Source organism: Falco punctatus, assembly GCF_963210335.1.
Source record: "Falco punctatus genome assembly, chromosome: 4".
NCBI classification, from domain to species: domain Eukaryota; kingdom Metazoa; phylum Chordata; class Aves; order Falconiformes; family Falconidae; genus Falco; species Falco punctatus.
The window spans coordinates 28678298-28694344 of NC_137583.1; the positions used below are offsets into that span (position 1 = coordinate 28678298).

Consider the following 16047-nt stretch of genomic DNA (forward strand, 5'->3'; position numbering starts at 1 on the left):
CGTGCAAGCTGTGGGGTGGCCACCCCCCCACCCCCTGCATCACTGCTTTGGGGGGATTTGCTCTCCCTTCCCTTGAACCCAAGGTTGGAAAAGCAGCATGGCCCTTCCCCAGGGAAGGAGGATTTTCCTGCGGGGATCTACAGACCCTGACGCCCTCGCTGTGGGTCCAGGGTTCACCCAGCACATGACTGCAGAGCTCCTGCTCTGACGACTTCCCTGACCAGCTCTTCTCCTACCTTCATCCCCCTCTCCTCCCTCCCTGCTGTTGTTGGATTATTGCCCACCACATCCATGCCCTGCATCCCACAGGTCCCAGAGACACCCAGATATTTTATTCCTATCCAAAAGCCCCTCTGCAGGTTGCCAGCCACCTCTCCGTGCTGTCCTCATGGTCCCCAGCTCTTCACCACCTCCTTAGGACCCCCCTGCAAACCGGCACAGCACCCGCACCAGCACCCTCCCATGCTCCCCGAGCAAGGGCAGGATGAGCAGGGTGCTGCACCCCTGGGAGAGCTTTGGGTGGGGAGCTGGGGGAGATGGGGATGGGGGCAACCAGTGCATGTCCCCCGCTCATGTTCATGGAGATGGGGCAGGGACCCCCAATCCAGCCTGGGGGGTCCCTCCAGGAGGGAAGGGGCTGCTTGTTCCCCAGCACCATGGGGCAGCGCTCCCCCAAAAAAAGGGCACAGCGTGGGCATGGAGTGAGGCGCAGGGGCCAGGACTGGCGTCTCCCATGCCACAGGCTGTGCCTGCCCTGAGACGCGGCCGAGGTGCACTGTGGCTTGGGGCCATGACCTGGCGCCACGCACAGCTTCGCCGGAGCCAGCAGCACCTCACGGAAAGCGGCTGGTGCCGGGGCTGGCTCCAGTCTCTCCAAAAATCCAGCTGAACGGGACCGGCCTCTCTGCAAACCTGTTGGGCTGCATTCAGCCGCGCTGGAGCCACTGGCTGCCCATGTGCCGCAGCGTGTGCAGCCGGCGGGGCCACCAAAAACTTGCTGCCCATGACTCCCCCCTTGCACGCCCCAAGCCCCAGCATTGCCATGGCACAGAGGTCCCCCATGTGTGCCACCGAGGTGGGTGTCCCACCCCACCACCCTGCCATGGCCCGCGCCGCAGAGACACCCGGTTGGAGCAGCCGTGCGTAGCAGGTCTCTTCAGCTCAGAGCCAGTCCGGAGCAGTTTTCTCAAATGAGGGCAATTAAAGTAATGGGAAAATGGAAAGTATTCATCAGGGAGCTGCCAGCAGAGGAGGAAGGCGCTGTGGTGAGTCAGGGATCCAAACCGGAGCCCCAGCGCCAGGTAAACAAGCTGCAAACCAGGAGGTGTTAGTCACGGCCCCAGCTGTGCTGGCCCCAGCCTGGGAAGGGCATCAGCAAAACCCTCCAGCTCCAGGACAGGGTTTGGCAGCACCAAACCCCCTGGCGAGAGGACAGCAGCACCCACTCCTGGTCCTGGCGTGGAGGTTCCACCAGGACCATCCACTGCCTCCACCGGCGAGGATGTCAGTGGGATGGGGATGCGGTACCCATGGCCATGCTATTGTTTTGCTGGCGAAGGGGTGATGCAGCACTTTTTCCATCGAGGCAGGAGGAAGACAGCCCGGTGCTCCTCCCAGGTGGCCATCGCTCCCCGCAGGACCTTGGGCAAGTCATTTAATCTCTCTGTGCCGCCACCTCGCCGTCATTACTGTGGAGCCAGACAGATGGATGCCCGGGGAGAGGGCAGGATTCATGGTTTAAAGCTGGCGAGCCCTGGGATCCCCACTGGATCCAGGCTGGGACCAAGTGGCGCCAGTGAGGACTCCCCTCCTCCTGCCCTGCACCGAGTGGAGCCACAGCCACAGCAGGGCTGGATGTGGCCCCTCCAGCCAGCCAGGCTGCCTGTGTGGGGGTCCAGAGCCCCCAGCACAGCCCTGCCTGAGGAGTATCTGGCAGGGGAGCCACTGGCCAGGGAAGGCTTGGATGCCACTCAAGCCACGCTGCGTATAATAGAGGTGAAACTCACAGATTAGAAATCTGTATGGAGGTGGAAAATGCACCCATGGATGGAGGGAAAGTCCCCTGGGCTGCCCCGGGTACTGTCTCTGTGCCCTGCCCTACCTGTGCCCAACTTTCCCGTCGGGAAAAATGAAAGGACCCAAATTATCCACTGCAGAAAACCCACAGTGCTTGACTGCAGCTGATGTAGCTGAGAGAGGAGGATGCAGCTTCCATGGCGCTGGGAAAGACCACGAGGGTGGTTTGCTGGATGCACACGCGCACACACACACAGAGGCTTGAGCTTGTCCCAGAAGCCGCATTAAATCATGTCCCACCAAGCAGAGATTTCCTCTTGTCCAGAGATGCCAAAATGCCTGTGAGTTCATACCCTTCTCCTAAAATTGGGCCAATGGTTAATTACGCTCCCAGTCGGGTTATCGGTGGCTGGGTCCCATGGCTGCTTCCTGCCTTGGACCTCGCTGTGCTGTAACAGGGAAAATCCGGCTCTTTTGTTCCCACGTGTGCCCCCCTCTTTTGGCTGGGCTCTGCCTGTTGGGCCGGACAGAGCGGATTCCCGTGCGAGGGGAATGGCTGCCTGTCCCACCGGCTACAGGCTCTCACCACCCGCCTCAGCATCCCTGCTAAAAACATCATTCCTGGGCAAAATCGGGTCCCTCCGGCCTCCTCCATCACTAGCCCCCTTGGGCACTGCCCCTGTGCTGCCAGCTGCAGCCGTCGGATGTCTGCTCTGCTGACTCCATATAATACAAGTTTTACAAATGAAAATGTCACATGGCCGTAAATTAAATACTTTGGAGAAAGCCATTATAATGCAGCAACACAATTAGCTTTATCAGCCAGCCCAGAGTCATGCCAAAAACCAAAGCCGACTCACTTGACAGGAGCTGCCATCCATGAAACCAAGCTAACGACCTTAATTATATTTTTAGCTTCTAATTTTTGGCTGACAGTATCCCCAATTACCCAGCCCATAATTTGCTTAGGGACTGCGATGAGCCTACCTGGTCTGTAATTCTCAGGGTCAGCCCTTTTATCCCTTTTCAATATTAGACTCTCACTGGCCACCTTCCAGCCCTCTGGAATTTCCCCGGGCTTTTTAGTGTTAAAAATTAACAGCAGAGGTCCTCGGCAGCCTGCAAGTCCCTTCCTTCGAGGGTCCTGCCAGAAAGGCATCTTGTCCTGAGAAAATCCAGTGTAAATGGGGACCGGAGACTTGTTCCTGCCAGGTTAAAACCTCCACGTTATCTGATTAGCTGCTCCGGCCAAAGATTGTCCTTTGACTCAGCTCCTTATCTGCTGCCCACGCTTTACACCTCAGCACACAGCCCTGGCACCCAAGCCTCTTGTCCCTGCCCCTTCACGATGCATTTATAGGGTTTTGTCCCCTTTTCTGTGCCAGCCCCCAGCCAAGTCAGGTCTTTTCCCACCCGGCTGTCCTTGCTCTCCTAGCTGCCTGCCAGGTTTGAGGAGCTGGCCCTGAGCACAGCCTGGTTTTCAGTAATGCTTCCCTCTCCTGATTCGCACCAGGTTTCAGCAATTTGGTTCTTGCAGCATCATCCCTGCTGATGCACGAGGGCGCCTCTGGAGCCTTGCTCACCCCTGGGCTCGCCCGCAGCCCCCCGGCACAGCCGCTGCAAGCGGGCAGACCCCATGGCACAGGGGGTGCTGCAGCGCCCAGACACTGTTGGGTGCTGAGCATCCTTGGGATGATGCCCCGCTGCAGCCCTGTGGGTGGTGGCAGGACGGGACCACGGTACAGAGGGAGGAAGGGAGAAGTGTGGGGTGTCTGGGGGCACCCGAACCCCACCTTGCACCAGGGGCTGGTGGAAATGGAGGCGCTGGGGCCTCGCTGGCCCCGGGGAGCGGCCAGGGCTGCTGTGGCTCAGCACCCTCCCTGGCACAGGAGCCCTGGCCTGGCGGGGGGGAGGCTGGAGGGTCCCTCGGAGGATGCGGGCTGCAAAGGCAGCCGGAGCGCCCAGCACCCCGCGGGGAGCCGGGCTGGGCTAGCCAAGGGTGCCATCTCCTGGGGAGACACCAAACAGCCGGGAGCACAGCCAGGCCTGGCGTCACACCTAGGTGCAGGGTGCGCACCCCTGGGCTGCACGACTGGGCAGCTGGAGCTGCCCCCCAGGGCTCTCCGGCCCCCCAGGCTGCTCCATCGCTGCCCTCGGCTCCCGCCTGGGCTGCGGCGTTGCGGGCGTTGCGGGCAGCCAGGGCTGCTCAAGATGTGGCCACAAGCACCACAAGCGCTCCGTGGTGGCTCTTCGCCAACGGGATGGCCGTGGCACTGCCATGGTTCTGCAGCTGCACGTGGGTGCAGGCAGCCGGTGTGCCACCACGGCCCTGGCCGTGCACCTGCCCATGCCAAAAAGCCTGGCAGTGGCGCTGGCTGCTGTGCACCAGCAAGCCCGTGGCGTTGGTCACGTAGCAGCTCCGAGCTTTGCCACGAGGCATGGGCAGCAGTGGCAGGACACAGAGGTCAGCGCAGGGGATGGGCACATCCTGACCCCGGCACATTCAAGAGTACGTGTCTGCAGGGAATTAGGGTGAAAGAAATGAGTCCTCAGCAGCCGTGCTCGGAGCCATCTGTGCTCAGCCCAGTCTCACTGTTACTGGTTTCAACCCAAAATGACTCCTCTTCCCCTTCCCCCCTCCACGGCCCCTTTTTTCAGGTCCCAAAGGGAGCACGTGTGTGAGCAAATGGCTGGGCCAGGCCCAGCCCTGCCCAAGCAGAGGGACTGCAAAAGGCAAGTGGGCTGGGGAAAATATCCCAACAAACCTGCTCAAAGGGAAGGCGAGGCATCCCCCAAAAATTTCCGGAGTCAAACATTATCCACCCTGTCTGCCTGTTACCTGCAGCTCTCCTTGCAGCAGTGCCACTGGGGCAAGAGCCCAGAAGGAAAAAAGACTTCATTGTCAGGACAAAACCGAGCCCTGTCACCCCAAATAGACTGTGGCACCTCTGGAGCCGTGTGCCGGTGGGTGCTGAAGGATGCAAACCCATCTGCGTTGGGAGGGTGGAGAGGGGATGCTGTGGTATGCAAAGCTGTGCAGAGGGATGCAGAGGGATGCACTTTGCTGGGAGGATGCATGGGGAACAGAGCCATGGATGCTCTCCCACCAGTGGCACACAGCAAAGGAAGGGTTTAACCCAGGAACCCAGAACAGGGTGCTGGCAGCTGCTGCCCGATGCTGCCTGTGTCCTGGAGCAGGCAGGGCAGGGAGCAGCCATGGCCTTGCTGCAGGATGGCAGCTCATGGGGACCGTGTCTGGAGGCGTTTAAGAGCCACGTACTGTTCTCAGTGGCTGCGAGAAGGCACGGCTTCTCAGGGCACGGAGGGACGGACTGCTGGGGTGCATGGCTGAGGAGATGGGCTCCGGTCACAGCGTACGCCGAGAATGTTAAAGCTGAAATCACACTGCCTGATCTCTGCTCAGTGAGGAGGGACAAACCACCCCCAAGTGCTTCTCACTTCCCCCTTGAAGGCACACTAGGGTGGAAATTGCAAGTCTCCCACTGCTATTTTCAGAGGCAGGTTTCCCCTGCAAAACCCCGAGAGCCGGAGGGCAGGGCTGGGGCCATCGCTCCAGGGCCACGTTCCGCCACGCTCAAGCAGTGCAGGCAATGCCAAATCATTATTTCCTTTGCCGTCAGCTTTAGCTTTGCAGGTGAATGGGCCACGGGCTCCACCGTCTCCCTGGGGCACAGCACCAGTGGGATGAGGCTGTGCGTGGACAGCCACCCTTTGCTACGTGCAAAGACCGGTGCATTTTTCCCCCAAGCCCTTGCACCATGCAGCCCCCGCTCCCAGCCATGCCTCTGCCTTCCCATTCCCTCCCAGGACCTCCACAGGTTTTCCCAGCGGAAGACTTAAGCCCAGCAGTGATCCCATCCTTCGCATCAGATGCACGTGTAGAGCCACGATGCGTGGCACAGCACCGGTGCTGCAGTGTCACTGTGGCCATGGTGTGCCTCTGCTCCCAGCCCTCGCTCCAAGGCCTGCGGTCCGTTGGATGGTGCCGATGCTGATGCTGGCTCCCTCCCTCCCGCAGGATCTGGGATGTGATGGGCCACATCCAGCCACTGCGGGGCTGAGCAGCCACGAGGTGCTGAGTTCCTCTGCTTTGGGCTTTGTTCCCTGTGAGCAGGTTCAGCCCCCAACGCCCCTGCAGTGGACACAGGGCATCACACCCTGCAAGCGGCCTTTTGGTCTCTCTCGGTTGCAGATCACCATGGTAAGCACAAAGTTGGAGGTTTTGAACGAAACGGAAAAAACCTTGATGCTGCCCCACTGATGTTTATAGAAAGTAGCAGGTATTACTTCTTCCTTCCCTCTTCAGCTGCTTCTGCAGAAAGGTCCCGACAGACCAAGCTGAGTCACTGTCCTGATGTGCTCCCAGTGCCACGGCCACGGCGCAGCCCTGCCCAGCCCCTCTGCGGGAAAGGGGGAGAAACCTCCAGAAACGAATGCGCTGCCAGTGGAGAAGGGAGAAACCAGTAACGGCCCAGTCTGGCTTGGCTTTCTCTACATGTTCCCTCTGCAGCATCGTGCCACTGGCCAGAGGCAGCCGGGGTATTTTGCTGGCCAGAGGCAGCAGGGCAGCCGTGGTGGCGATGGCAGCTCTCTCCCTCCGTGCTGGCTACACCGGGGCAGGCGTGCTCAGCACCATGGTGCGATCTGGATCCCACCTCCAAGTGGTGCCGCCCGGCTGCTCCTCCACAGCTTTGCTGATCAAGCCCATTCCACTTGCAGGGTGAGGCAAGATCTAAAAATAAATATACAGCTATACTCTTGGAGACTGCCAGCAGCACAGAGGTGGCTCTTTCTCTCTGTGAAAACCAAGCTGTGCTATTAATGCTTCACACACCTCCACTGCCAGCAGCGAGGGCAGTGCCAGGCTCCAAGCCTGGCTGGGACCCCCATCGCCCATGCAGGACAGGGCAGCACAGCCCTCCTGCCTCCAGGACACAGATGCACTAGAGAAAAGCAGGTTTAAAGCATCTTACTGGGGCCCATGAGATGCTCTATGTGTCGTGAGCAGCAGACAGGCCAGGGGCACGGGCTGACTGTCCTGGGGACAGGGGAAGGATGGGTGCACAGTGCCATGCTTGGCCCCAGCTGGAGGCAGGGTAAGCCGCAGCTGCTCTGGCAGGCGGGGGTGTCTGGCCCTCGGTGCCCTACGATGCTGGTGGGATGCTGCCCCTGTGGCCGCAGAGCCCTGGCGAGGGAGTCTTGCTGCTCTCCACCTGCAGCCCCGTGCACTGGCATCCCCTGTGGCTGCGTGGCCTCTTGCTCTGACACAGCTGCCCCTTCTTGGCAAAGCCCAGGAAAGCAGTAACTCACAGGGCTGCCCAATAGCTCTCCTGGCTCAGGGCAGCTGCCTCCTCTACAGAGCAAAAAGTCATTCTCTGCAGGAGAAAACATCCCGCTGGAGCCAGACAATGCAAGGACAGGTGCTACAGAGATCCCACCCCTGCTAAGCGGTGCAGAGCTCCCACCTCTGCAAGATGCCTGGTCCAGGACCCCCATCCCGGCACCCGATGACACTGAGCTGGGCAGGGTGCCTCCCTCCCTGGCCCCCGCACCCCTGGCAGCCCAGGGATGCCCAGCGAGCCAATGCAATGCGCTGTGCGTACGGCAGATTTGCATCGAAGGGATAAGGGGAAACCCCAGGAAACACATGGCCCAGGCACTAATCAAATCTATCTCTAATAATAAACCTCCCGAGCAATGCGTGGGCTCGGGGCTGGAGCTCGCAGTGCAATGGCAGGAGCCGAGAGGGACTAGACGCCGCAGGAAAGTCAAATGTGAGTCACGCCATGGGGGGGCTGCATGGGGAGGTGGGGGTAAGGGGCTTGTCTGTGCCAGGGCTCGGGGCCACGGTGACACTTCCAGAGAGCTGGCAGGGAGCGGAGGCTCTCCCCAGGCTCTTGCTGGAGGAGCAGAGCCACCACAAAGGGCTTTCACCAGAAATGATCAGTGCCATGGAGCTGGAGGTGAAATGGTCGCTTAATGCCTTGGACAAGGGGTCCATAGGGAAGTTTGGGGTGCTGGTCCCTGGCGGGTGCAAAGACAGAAGGGGAGATACACCCGCCCCTGCTGGAAAACGCACAGCTGCAAAGCCCAGCTACACCATGCTGGGAGCACCTCCACCACCAGGCAGGATTTTTCCTAGATGGGGCCAAACACCACCTTGGACCTGCCCTCGCAGCAGAGCAGCAGTGGGGAAGGAGCTGCCCACCCTGCAGCCCCCCAGCTCAGCCCCAGATCGCTGTTTCCCATGCAGTTATCCCACCTGGAACCCCCTGTAGCTCAAGCGTGGCCAGGCTGACCGCCATCCCCAGGGCTCACCACCACCCCTGGGGGTGTTCTCATCCTTCTTTGGGTACAAAATATCTTCAAAGAGCATCTGAGGAGAGCGTCAGCCTGAGCCTCGCTCTGCCCTGGGGAATGTCTTCAGTCAGCTTGATAGAAAGTAATTATTTAATTTTATAGCAATGTTAATTGAACAACTAGGACTGTAAGGGCAGCATCCCTGTGCAGAGTGGATTTATCCCTTAGAGTGGAAGGGTTTTACAGGTGCTGCCCCAGGTAGGAGCCAGTTCACAGCTGGAGCTGCAAGGGAGGGTGCTGCGCAGGCAACGGCAGGACAGATGGACATGCAAAGTGCCCGGCTGCCGCATGGTCCCAAGCCCTAGAGTGAGAGGACAGATGCCCATCAGAGGGCAGGGGCTTGGCTATACAAAAATCAAAGTCTGGCTTTGCGAAGGCAATGGCTCAGCCTTTGGGCACGCCGAGGCCAGCGCCATGCTGCAGCATCGAGGAGCTTTAAACCTTTTGGGCCCCATCAGCATCAGCGTCGTCCACTCGTGCAGGAAACAGCTGCGGCTCCCCAGTACGGCTCCGCAGAGGGATGTGGTTGCCCACGAGCCCTCTCAGTCAGCAAATGGCACATTTCCACCACGGCCACCCTGGTGCTGGGTTAGTGCTTCCTGCAGTTGCTCAATCTTGCTTGCTGCAGACCCCATGCACGGCATGGCACGGCACGGGATGCCGGCAGGCACTGCTGAGCAGTGGGGCATTAGCAGGGACCGACAGTGGCACTCAGGTTGTCTCCAAGGCCAAACCCTGCAGTGGCACAGGTGAGGCTGCAGGCAGAGACATGTGACAAATAGCTCTTTGCAGGGACAAGAGCACGTCCCTCTCCAGGCATCCCAGCTGGCGCGGGTGAAACCAGCGCTTAAAGCTCCCCCAGAGAGATGTCCCTCCTGCTGCTCAGGGGAGATTTACACATCAAAATCGGGTTTCATTATGATGCCAGGACACCAGAGAGAGATGTCAGAAATTACACACAGGAGGGCATGCACTGCCCTGATGTCACAGAGGAATTCAGAAGTTTCCAGAATTCAAAATTGTTTCAGAAGATGTTGCCAGTAGTCATTCTGGTCGTGTTTCTGTTATTTTCAGAAAAGCATGTAAGACAGGAACGGCTCCCACTGCTCTTACCCCTGCGGGCAGATGCATGTGTCCCCAGACCCACAGGGCACAGCACAGGACCACCTGTAAGCCAGGGTGTCTTCCCTGCACGTCCCCTGGGACTGGCACAGGACACGCTCCTGGAGGGTTATAATTTGAAGAGCTTGCCAAGCCTGAAGCAGGTTTGGCCATATGCTCCTGCCCACGGCTAGGACCAGAGAGGTGGGGCACAGGCGAGTGTCCCCCTGGCAGGGGTCCCAGCCCTAGCGAAGGGACGGGGTGCCACAGGGCAGCCCGGTGATGGCCACCCCGTATCCACTGGCCTCTCATTCTGCAGCCATGGATGGGACACACGTCGGGCGGGATGCCATGAACAACTGCACCGACCAGCAGTACTGGGACACCCTCGTTTGCCAGTGCATCCCCTGCAGCCTTGTATGCGGCCGGCCCACAGTGAGGAGGTGTGCTGCGCTGTGCGGTGAGTGCTGGGCACCCGGCTGCGGGGCTGCCCTTGGGCTGCGCGCCGAGTGATGGGGCCAAGCTGGGAAGGGGGATCAGGCGCTGGGATGAACTACAAGGCAGTCTCCGAGCCAGCTCAGCTTAACAGAGCTCTGAGCCAAAAACGCCGGAGAACGTGAGAGCTTCCCAGCGGTGTCTGGCAACAGCTCAGCACGGACCAGGATCCAGTTGCCCACACAGAATCATAGAAGCATTTAGGCTGGAAAAGACCTTTGAGATCACCAAGTCCAACCATTAACCCAACACTGCCGAGTCCATCACCAAACTGTGTCCCTAAGCACCGCATTATGCATTTTTTAAACACCTCCAGGGATGGTGACTCCACACCCCCCCCGGGCAGCCTGTGCCAGTGCTTGATGCACATCTCTGCACTGCTCCTTTTGGGGGTCACTGGGAGCCTTCCCAGAGCTGCACCAACACTCATATCCCCCCAGCAGTGACACCCCACCCTCCAAAGGCCATGCCTTGAGATACAGCAGGTTCAGTCGATGTGGATAATGACAAACTCAAGCTGTAGCTTTGCACGGCTGTACCTGTGAGCCCTGTGTGGGGCAGGCATCAAGGTGTAGTGGTAACAGGTCAGGAGGAGAAGAGACACGATGTACTTTGCACCCAAAGCCTGTACACAGCCCTGTGCATGGCCCCTTCCCTCCCCATCGAGCCGCTGTCTGGGACCGTTGCACCCTGTCCCAGGGCACAGGGGACCCAGCCCTGCACCGTGGCTGCATGCAGTGACAAGTCACGCCTCCCTGTTGAGGAGAGGAGATGCCATCCCCGGAGTGCTGAGCCAGTGCTCGGGCAGGTTTTGGTGTGTCCCAAGAACCCGTGCAAGCTGCAGGGCAGCGGCAGCTCTAAGAGCAGCAATCCGGAGCTCCGTGCCACAGGTGGGTACAGCTGCATACGCATCGTCCCCTCCTCGCCTTTCCCTGGCATTCCTCATAGAGCCAAACACCACCTCAAAACCTGCGGATCTGTCACCCTGCCAGCGCTGGGGCCGCTGTCAGCACTCACAGCAGCGTGCAGGTCTCACCCGGCGCCCGTTGGAGCTGCGACCTTGTTCGGAGCAGCCGCGGGCTCGTCCTCGCACAAACCCAGGTGCCCGGGGTGGTGGGAGGCCTGTGGTGTGGGAGCCTTGTGCTCAACTGACAGGGGAGGAGGACGTGCTCAGGGCACCGTGTTCACCTCGCTCCCCTCCCGCAGAGTCCATGGACTGCAACAAGAAAGCCGGCTTCTACTATGACAAGCTCCTGAACAACTGCATCAACTGCACCATGGTCTGCGGGCAGCACCCAAAGCAGTGTGCCCCGTCCTGCGAAGGTAAGGCTGCGCCTGGGGGCAGGTGGAGGCGGGATGTGGGGCAGGACCCCCGGGGCTGGGCTGGAGGAGGGGCCAGGTTATGGGACCGAGGCCAGGGAAGGGGCAGCAAATCCTCTCTGCTTTGTCCTGGGGGGTTGTGATCTCGTGCTGCCGTTTCACTGGGACCAGGGAAGAGCAAACCAGGCCCCCCCGTCCCTCTCACGTCTTCTCCATCACGGGGCGTGTTTCCCCTTCTTCGTGTCAGTGACTTGCACACCCGTCCCTCGCCCCACCAGCCGGGGCAGGGTCGGCCGTTGTGTTTCCCACTTTGCTGAGTCGCCTCCAGCCCTCGGGGCAGGGGAATGGGAGCAGGAGGGTTCTCCCTGCCATCCACAAGTCCCACACTGGGGTTGAGATGCGATCACTGGAGAGGAGAAGGGAGGAGGGTGGGAATGGGGTGTGGGGAGGGTTCTCGTCAACCTCGGCACAGGAAAGAAACGCAAGCAAGCGGAGGCGATGCATAGCTGCTTGCAAATTCTTTCCAAGCAGAGCGCACAAGTGCTATTAGCATTTCCCTTATCACAAATTCAGTAGCGTGAAGCACGTACCTGAAGGGTTTCTAAGCACACCCCTCTCTGCCTGCCCCACAGCGGGTGCCCTGGGGGCCACCCCTGCTCCGCCGGCCACCCTGGTCACGGCCTCGCCACCAGTGGCTGTGCTGGAGCCGAAGTCGTGCATGGAGCAGGAGCCGTGGCTGGTGGTGTACCTGCTGCTGGGCCTCTGCCTCTGCGCCCTCGTCTGCTTCCTGCTCCTGGGCTGGACCCACCTGCGCAGGAAGGGAGAGGTGGTCTCCTGCCAAGCCAGCGCGGGGACCTGCCACCGCAGGGAGGACTCCTCCAAAGGTGAGCGCTGGGGGGACTGGGGGAGGATGGGGAGCGTGTGGTGGACAGGCTCCCAGGTACGGCTGGGACGGACATAAAGCAGGGCCAGCTCACAAGGGTAGGGAGGAAAAGTAAAGCTGGTGACATGCTGTGCGGTTCAGTCTGAGCCTGGAAGAGGGGCAGGACTGGGCTCCTGTGCCCCGGTTCTCCGCCGTAACCCCCGCCTCGGTCACTCTGCAAAGCCACAGGCACAGCTTCCCCCTGCCATGCAGGGGCTGGAGCAGCAGCATCAACCACCAGCTCTCCAGTCTCCAATCCCAGGCTGAGGGGCAGCCCAGCCGCAGGCAGGGGAGTTGCAAAAAGCCGATCCTCTTCCAAAATGCATCACAGGCCCCAGGGCTTCCACGGCAACTGCAGCAACTGGGGCTGCGCTGGGGCAAGCTGCTGCCTGGCGAGAAGCCCGGTACCACTAGCTACTTGCTCCTTCAAATGGGCAAAGGATGCAGCTGGGCGGCTGAATTCCCTTGCAGGATCAAACACCAGAGTTTTAGCTCGGGAGCCAGAGGGGCTTTGCAAGTCTTTCCTCCTTAGCGCAAAGACAGGGAAAGGATAACATGGAGCAAGCCAACACAGAGATGTTTGTATTCTCCCTCCTCCTCTCCTCCCCTGCCTTTACAAAAACAATTGTCTACTTACCTATTTATGCATACACGTAGATGTTCACATATGTGCACCTCAGAGCCAGTCACACTGGATGTCAAAAATCACAGAGAGAAAGCCCATGAGCTGGTGTGTCACTTGGAGCCACTCTCCAGCAGAACGGTAATTCAAGCCATTCCTGTCTGCTGTGGCCAAAGGACACGGTGGCATTGAATGCTTGCTTTTAAGAGAAGCTGCCAGGTTCAAAGAGATTTACTGTGTCCTCTTTAATACTCCTAGTCTAACCTTGCTTCTCGGGCCTCAGATGACACAGCTGAGCCCTTCACAGCCAGCATCCAGCCTGCGGAGTGCTGTGGGTCCTGCGGGCAGCCAGCCTGCCACGCTGTGCTGACTGCAGCTCTGGAACCTCACACCACGCTGCGCCATCACATTTGCGTGTGCTACAAAAGTAGTGTTTAATTAGAAGATAATTTACATATAAGGTTATAAATATTGTAATTTCTTTAGTGCTAAACCTCCAGCATCCCTGTTCAAGGCACTTCCCAGTTTCCCCCTCAGCTCTCTCCTGGCAGGACTGAGTGCGAGCGTGTAGGCAATGCATTACATACAACACAGAGTGCCGGGGGCTTTATCAAAGAGGTGGGAGGGGGGTGTCCTCTCCCATTCCAGGAGCAGCTCTTTATAGGCTCTTGTGTAGCAGTACAGAGCATTTCTTTTGTAAAAGGTACTCCTAAAACCCCTTAAGCTAATACACATAGTTTACTTACAGATCATCTGGTGGAAGCGGGCAGCGTTGGTGATGGATCCACTGGCAGCAGGGTCCCAGAGCCAACGGAAACCTGTGGCTTCTGCTTCCCTGGACATGGCTCCGCTGTACAAGAGACCAAACCATGCCACGGCACCTCCTATCACATAGGGGAAAGAGCTGCTCCCTCTCACACCGGGATATGCAGCATGGGAAGTGCTGGGGCCATTCCCAGCCCTGACGATGGTCACTTCAAAATCATATGTTCTCCTTCACAAGAAAAGACGCCCATGGCATGACTGTAGCGAATGTTCCTGCACAGGATCAGAAAGGAGGGATGCTCCCTCTGCCCCCAAAACACAGCTGCTTCACCCTCCGTTCCCAGTGACTGTAACAGCTTCTACCAGGACCAGTGGACCTGGCCCAGCCTTTGCCCAGGGCTGTAGGCTACAGACAGTGCTGTTTAATTTGAATCAGGAAAAGAAATTCTCATTATTCTTGTGCACTCCCAGTGATAGAAGTCGCTTCCCATTTAGCAGTATCTTCATCCTCCGCCTTGACCTCTGCAGACCCCTCTGTGCATCCCCGTCATTGGGAGCGATGTCTTGCAGGGGCTTTTCATCCTGGTTCCACCATCAGCATCACTTTGTCTCTGCAAAGGGTGTCAATGCAGAGCCAGGACCAGACTGTGGTGTCCACCAGTCCCCATGGAGAGCACACCTTTCCCTGCTCGAAAACTCTACCGTGTAACAGAAGCCATTTACAAGCAGAGCTATAAGAATCTCAAACATGGACTCAGACCCAAGGACTTACTCACGGAGATTATAATGACCCCTGAATGCCACTGCGGTATTCTCAAGTGTGGCGTGTTTTCTGACTTTAACAGAAATTTCTTCACAGGACTATTTGGGAAGACACTATGTGGAAAGCTCCGCTGCCAGCTTTCAACACAGCTTGGGAGGGCAGGAGATGTTACGTGTGATGGCGAGGCTTGGTCTTGTGGCAGGACATGATGCTGCATGGGAGGCGCTGGGACAGGCACCAAAATCCCCAGTGGAAGCGGGTTTAATGCAAAGACTCACCCAAGGCTGAGAACTTTCTAAAAGACTGAATTTATGTATGTCTGGTCTAGGTTACCCAAAAAAGCTGGTAAAAGTGATGAACCAGCTAGAGACAGAGCTGCTTTAAGGGAAGATTTTTATCAGCCCTGGCTTTGAAAGCTACTATGGAAAAATATGGGTTTCAACATGTAACCTGAAGTTCTCATTTCCACTAAAGGAGAGTGTAGGAATTTTTTGCTTGGTGAGAAGCCACTCCTGGTAGGAGCTCATCCCCTCCAATTTCTCAAACTAGAGCTTCAAACTTTGAAGAATAAACATGAGTCAAAATATGCAGAAATTGGTGCTGGGAGACAGCAGGAGAAAGCATGAGCAGATAGTTACAACAGACTGTCCCCTTCATATTATGTATTTCTTTAAATGTCAACATATTCTTACCACTACAGAAGGCACCACTTGAGGGGGACCGTGACAATGGTGCCATGAGTGATGTCCGGCCACCAAGCAGAAAGGTCTGAACGTCCCCGTTAGAATAAGAAAGTGCAAGAGGTGGTTTAAGGTGAGGACTAAGAGCTCATGCGTTGGTCCAATAGCTGGCGCATGGGCCAAAGCTTTGCCATCTTGAGTTGCTCCAGGAGCCAACCTGACAGTTCTCCAGCCCGTTATCCGTGTGCGTTGCCTCTCATCTCCTCCCTCTGTTTAGCAAAGTCCCACTCCGACAGCAGCCCAGGGGGTGGGTTTGCATTGTGCTGCATTTGCATCCGAGGGGAGAAAATGGGCGTTTGCAAAATGCAAATCTTGTTTCACTCAGGTGGGCGTCCTGAACACAACGGGTGACCCTGAAGGCCACCAGCTCACAGCGCGATGGGGAGAGCAAGGGCCTACCCGTGTGCATGGAGAGCAACCGGCAGCACCCCGGCCATGAGCTGGGCCTGCTCCCGCGGGACCCCCCCCCCCCGCCACCTCCACCGCCTCAGTCCGTGGGCCCCACGGCCTCCTGCACTCACCCTCCCTGCCTCCCGCTCCCTCAGCCTGAAGACCCTTTTGGCGTCTCCCCTCACGCAGCCTCCCCCTCCCCAGCACCATCTCCCGTGGCCTTAGCTCCTGCCCTTCCCTCCTGGGGACTCTGCTCCCCGGCCGCCTGCCCCACCGCCTCAGTGCCCACGGCCCCCCACACCACAGCCCCAGGCCCTGGGGCATCCCCGCTCCCCAAAGCTCCGAAGCCTTTCAGCCCCACGCGCCGCCTTGGCCTACGCTCACACGGAGCCCCCAGCTCTCCCTCAGCCTCTGCCCCCGCTCAGCCCCGGCTGGGCACCTTCACACAGGCTAATCTGCAGCTTCTCCCAGCCTCTTGCCTTCCCTTCTAGCTCAGCCTTACTTACTCCTCCTTGCCCTCCCACCACCTTTT

At 58.6% G+C, this 16047-nt stretch overlaps 1 protein-coding gene across 1 annotated transcript; it reads left to right on the top strand.

The window, feature by feature from the left end:
* Positions 1 to 6673: 6673 nt before the first annotated feature.
* On the top strand, positions 6674 to 14971 carry TNFRSF13B (TNF receptor superfamily member 13B). The gene is made up of 5 exons (XM_080385973.1): positions 6674 to 7811; positions 9818 to 9958; positions 11200 to 11316; positions 11946 to 12197; positions 13606 to 14971. Exons 1-5 carry the CDS (start codon positions 7685 to 7687, stop codon positions 13878 to 13880), a joined length of 912 nt encoding a protein of 303 aa, XP_080242099.1. The 5' UTR covers positions 6674 to 7684; the 3' UTR covers positions 13881 to 14971.
* The last annotated feature ends 1076 nt before the right edge of the window (positions 14972 to 16047 follow it).